We start from the raw sequence: 5,868 nt of genomic DNA on the forward strand, positions 1-5,868 counted from the left end.
TCAGTGCTGGACGTGTCCGCTTTCATCTAAAAAGAGCAGCCATTGTTCCCCACAGACCATATCCACCAGTGTGATGAAACAGAGTGTCTGTTGTGTTTCCTCGAGGAGCCTGGATTATCTGCCGGTAATCAAGTGCATTTTTATTAAAATGCTGGACGAGGTGTGCCAAGCTGGGCTGGACGAGGACGAGGGGGATGGACCTTGCGGGTGCAGGTGAGCGTCTGTCAGGGGTCTGCAGTTGAGCGAGCAGGAGGGAGAGAGTGGCAGGAGGAAGGATGGCGTTCCTTACCACTCGGCTTATGCAGCGAGCATCGCTGTTCCTGTCTTTCGGCGGACTGGTCACCTCCTTCATCACTTTCTTCCTGCCTCTGTGGAAGACGCTGAACTCGGACCTGAACGAGATGGAGAACTGGTACGAAGGGCTGTGGCACATCTGCATCTTCACAGAGGAAGTGGGGCTGCACTGCAAGGCCTTTGAGTCCTTCTTGGCTCTTCCTGTGGACAAGCTGGTGTCAAGGGTGCTCATGTTTGTGTCCATAGGCACTGGGTCTTTAGGGGTGCTGGCCGCCTTCTTCGGACTGGATGGTGTGAAGCCCTTCACAGGCCAGAAAAGGGCAAAAAGGGGCCTGCTCATCATGGGCGGGGTCCTATCCTGGGTCTCTGGCCTCACCACTCTAGCACCTGTCTCCCTGGTGGCCTATGTGACCGTGGTGGAGTTCTGGGACGAGAACATTCCTGACGTGGTGCCCCGCTGGGAGTTTGGCGAAGCCATGTTCTCAGGGTGGATCTCTGGGCTGCTCCTGGTGGTCGGTGGCTCTTTTCTCTTTGTCGCCGTATGCATGGGGGATCACAAGGCCGAGAAGGAGGCCCGTACCTCTTTGCCAGAGGAGATACCAAGGACATTGCACTACTTAAAGACAGAGGTCCTATAGCTTTATTCTCTGCTGTTGAAATGCTGGTGTGATAAGCATCTGAGAAAAAAATCCATAATGCTTACAGGAGGTCACACATTTTAGAGCACTGGGTTCTCCTTCTGAAACAGAATAGCTCATTAGTTTTTTTGTGTTCTAATTGTGGATAATTAGGGATACGTGGTCAATTAGGGTTACATGAATCTAAGCTAACAACTTGTTCTGGTGTCACTTCAGGACATGCGCACAACCTTTCAGACGTCTGAGAGACACTCTGCCTGATTTTGCTACTTGACACTGGCAAAGCAGCCTAGTGAAATTATCCCTCAAAACCTACAATGGATGATAGTATTCATGGATCATCAGCTGTAACAATTGTTTTTCACATGCTCTTAAAAAACAGACACCCGTTGGTACTCGAAATGCTACTTTTCCAATAAACGACAGATTAAATATGTTTGTCTGGTGTTTGTTGTTTGTTGTTGTTTTTTTTCAATTCAATCATAGATATTTTTGTATGATGGGTGAAACGTTGTTATACCAAGGAGCTGTAACCTAAGAGAGCTTCTCTTTTATCATTTACTAGTTTTATATGAATGTACTACCTACACGGAATAAATACACTGAATTGGTTTCTGCAAGTAAATTAAGACCAAATAACATTTTCTTTTTCAGCTGATGGCCTTGAAGTTACGTTTGTCATCATAATAGACAAAAGACAAAAAAGTTACAGCAATACAAAACAACTAACTCAACAAGTTTATTCTCATTAAATAATATAATAATACAATTTCAACAGCAAATACTACATACAATATTCCACAGTAATAAATCTGATCCTTTCCCTGTTCATAAATATAATGAACTCGAAAAGCCATCTTGGGAAGTGGTCTATAATTTTCATTCCAGAATATAAATCTATTAATCCACACTAAGGATTGGCTGGCTGTTTTTAAAATGAAACATGATCTAAATGATTTTGATTTTACAAGTCCTGCGTTTTTAATGTAACTCTTGGCTGGAAAAAGCAGGGAAAAAAAGCAGCGGAAAGAAAGAGACGGAACTGAAAGTGCACAGACTCTCTATCCTCAGTAGCTTAGGTTCAACCTCAGCTATACAACTACGCTGATCTTCCTCTCGGAGTCATCAGGCCATGACGTTTCATCACATGCAGACTACACTTCTGCCACCTTCTAAAATAATTTTTCGATATTCCAAAATTCACACAGGCTCAAAACTAGGAAAAAAATGCTCTAAAATACCACCTTAATTACTGAACTTCTGCAACACAAAACTAGACTTCAACAATCTCAATATGCCGGAATCTCACACTTCACTGGAACTGTGGCATGAAGGTAATTCAGTGCTGACCAGAGGAGGATGGGTTCCCCTTTCCGAGCCTGGGTCCCTCTCTTTCTTCCTATTTCTCTGTTCCTTGCCACTGTTGCCTTTAGCTTTCTCACTAAGTCCTATTATTGGTTACCAAGATGCAATAGTTATAATGACTGTGTACGTTCATTGTTGCTCATGTTGCTCATAACCTTTGACCATCTTCCTCTGGAGGCAGCTTGATGGGAGCTGCAGCATTGTCTCTATGGCAACCTGCCAACCTCTATGGCAACCAACCAATATTTTTACATCCACTATTTCACCAGTGTCCAGCAGAGTTTACCCATCTTCAGTGCACCTATTTAGCTCGGCTGCCAGTCTGTCAGTCAGTCGGTACGGCAGCCTTCATTCACCCTAGTAGTCACCTCAAGCTAAAAATAGTTTCATTCAGTTTTTTGCCGTCTTGTGTGGTCAGCGGTTATCTGGTCTGGTGTCACTACAAGTCATTGAATTACATGGACATTCCATTGTCGCTGAGTTATTAGAACCGTTGAAGAGCCCATTGTCATGCGCTGACTAAATTTGTGTGTGTGTGTGTGTGTGCGTGTGGGGAATAAAGCCCATTGCAGAGTGCTGACATTAGCATTTAAACAACCTGTTCATGTCCATGAATTATTCACTCCAGAGCCAGTCTCCTTCAATCTTCAGTGGTGCATCTTGGACGCTTCACCGGCTCGTGGGTGAAGAAGCGCCCCTGTAATTAAATTAAACTGGCCGACATGTCTGCTTGATGCATGTTAAATTCCTGTCCTTTTACCCTTGTACAGCATAATCAGTCAGCAGGGGTGGGCTTGTGGTGCTTTAACAACTCTGTATCCAGAGCAGATGTTTCCATACCCCTGAGATGGAAGCAATAAAGGTGATCACCATTTACCTGGATGTGTCAGGCTGGGAGCACCGGCAGCTGAATCAGGAAGAATACTTTGGCTGGGAATAGCTGCTTTATGACGTCGTTCTACTCCATTCGTTCTTTTAATAAATTTGCCAAAACCTCAAATAAACTTTTTTTTCACCTTGTCATTATGGGTTGTTGAGTGTAGAACTCTGAGGAAAAAAATGAATTTAATCAATTTGGGAATAAAGTTACAACCTAACAAAATGTGGGAAATCTGGATGCACTGTATAATCAATAAGTCCTGCCCGTGCTTGAAGGGGCGTAGGGGGTCGTCACAATATCAGTAGTATGTTAAATATATTTAAAGCTGTGTCAAGAATCTTGATTTTAAAAAAATATGGGTCTGTGTGTTGATGGTATATCATTATTCAGAAGCGAAATACTGAAACATTATTTGGCTCTTATGCTGCCACCCTGATGCAGATTGCACCAGCGCCACCTAAAGCTCATTCATAGGAATTCAGAACAAATTATCTACTGAAAAACATTTGCTGCGTTTTGTCTTGTGTTCTTAACACTAAGACATGACATCTCAGGTTTAAATGAGGATGAAAAGGCTGAAAGATAGAAGAAAAGTTATGGTCAATATTCAAACCATTAATATTTAAGACCTAAAGAGATTAATAAGACAACTGTGTGGGGGGTGGTAGTAGCCTAGTGGGTAACACACTCGCCTATGAACCAGAAGACCCAGGTTCAAATCCCACTTACTACCATTGTGTCCCTGAGCAAGACACTTAACCCTAAGTTGCTCCTGTCACTACTGATTGTAAGTCGCTCTGGATAAGGGCGTCTGATAAATGCTGTAAATGCTGTACCTGAGATGAATGATGTGTGTGTTGTTTTGTGTTTAAATGTAATGTTTAATGTTTATGAAAGGCTTCAGTTGCAATTCATTTTCATTAAATGCGTACACTGGATGGATTAGAGATTTTCAGTTTTATCATAAGCACTTTTATGAGTAATTGGGACCAACAACAACATTGATTTCTTATTTAGCCCAAAATAACATACAGTATGTCTCAATGCGCTTTGACAGACCGTACAGTTGACACTCCACACATTTTGACCCTTTCTGCTCACAAGATAAAACTCCACCAAGATAAAAAAGAGAGCAGTCCAATAGGTATAGCTGTAAGGTTGTACAGTAAAGAGGAACAGTCCATGTTGGAGGTTCTGGACAGTACAGAGTATGTTTTAGTTCAGTGTCATGGTCCACACTGCATGTCCATTCTGGTCCATTTGAAGATTTCTGAAGATTCAGCCGTTAGGGTGTTGGTGGCTGTGGTAACCCTCTGGTACATTTCATGCTGGTACGTCTCGTCAGCAGCTGAATGCCAGGAACCAGGATCTAAAGTTTACTTTTCTAGAGAAATAATCCGGGGTGGCTGGGACTGAATGGTTAAGGTGTACATGCCTGTGTACATGTCGAGTGCAACAATGGCCCTGGTGGACCATCTAGGACAGCCTAGCTGAGATGAAAATCACAGTATATGCAGTAGTATATGGGGGCAGTGATGGCCTAGCGGACCCGTAATCGGTCCGGTGCCACTGGTGCCGTCTCCACACACACCGCTCCCTGGGCACGTGTCATGGCTGCCCACAGCTCCCTCAGGGGATGGGTTAAATGCAGAGACCACATTTCACTGGGTGCACTGGGTGCCGTGCTGCGGTGTGTCACATGTGACAACTAAATCACTTTCACTTCACTTTCATGCATGCTTTAACTGTTATGGAGTGCTTGGCTAAAAAAACATATGGACTTAAATATTGAAATAAATATTGGAGCTCTGTAGCAGGAAGCTCGTCCACTTGCTGAGAATGTGTGACTGTAAGGGCAGTACTCGGTTAACAGGTCACTCGGGCAATCAGGGACCAGTCTATATTGTCTATATATTTGCATGTCACTAAAATAATTTAATAGTCTATGTGAAGTGAGGACAGAATCAGTGTGATGTGTTGAAATGTTCTTGTTCCAGTTAGAATACTTGCAATACTTAGGATTTGGCTTGTACTGTGTGGGAGTAATGGTGACTTTTCTTTGTCTTTAATTAATAATGCTTCAACATTTCCCTCCAAACCTTTGTCCCCATTCCAAACATACTGCTGTTGAGAAATGCTCTCCCTGTTATACTAAGGATGCTCCACATTTTTTGATGTTAGGCCTCTTGGGGGCGCTATAAATGCTTTTTTTGAACATTCAGTTTTCACAGAAAACTTAAATGGAGCAAGGAGGAAGCCAACAAACTAGTTTTATGAAAGGTGCAACTGCAAATATTTGTAATGAATCTGAACAAATTTAGCCAATTAACATAAATTAACATTTATTATTATGACTTTTAATCAAATAGATCCACGACCCTGCTTATAAATAAGTGAGTGAGTGTGAGAAACTAGATAGGAAGTTTCTTATCAGTGTTTAAAAATGGAACTTCTCCCTTATGTTAAAAGCGACCATAACCTTAACCAGGTACTTTTTACCTGTTTTTTTTTTACCTGGTAATTTATGCTAAATATAGAACTTTAGTTGTCTACTTGATAAAGTTAACTGGCCATGTTGAGAACTCACACCCCACTTATTGTGTGAAAAGGAAAAGAAACAAAAGAAAAGTGCTCCTGATTAATGCACCGACCGTACTCTATTCATCTAACAGCGCTGGGGGGATGAAAGCA

The 5,868-nt window shown here is 42.4% G+C and overlaps 1 protein-coding gene across 1 annotated transcript; it reads left to right on the plus strand.

Annotated features, from left to right (window-relative positions):
- Positions 1–275: 275 nt before the first annotated feature.
- On the plus strand, positions 276–1,085 carry cldn26 (claudin 26). Its single transcript, XM_028996942.1, has one exon. It carries the CDS (start codon positions 276–278, stop codon positions 930–932), a length of 657 nt encoding a protein of 218 aa, XP_028852775.1. The 3' UTR covers positions 933–1,085.
- Positions 1,086–5,868: the final 4,783 nt, after the last annotated feature.

The sequence above is a fragment of the Denticeps clupeoides genome, chromosome 11 (genome assembly GCF_900700375.1).
Source record: "Denticeps clupeoides chromosome 11, fDenClu1.1, whole genome shotgun sequence".
NCBI lineage: Eukaryota > Metazoa > Chordata > Actinopteri > Clupeiformes > Denticipitidae > Denticeps > Denticeps clupeoides.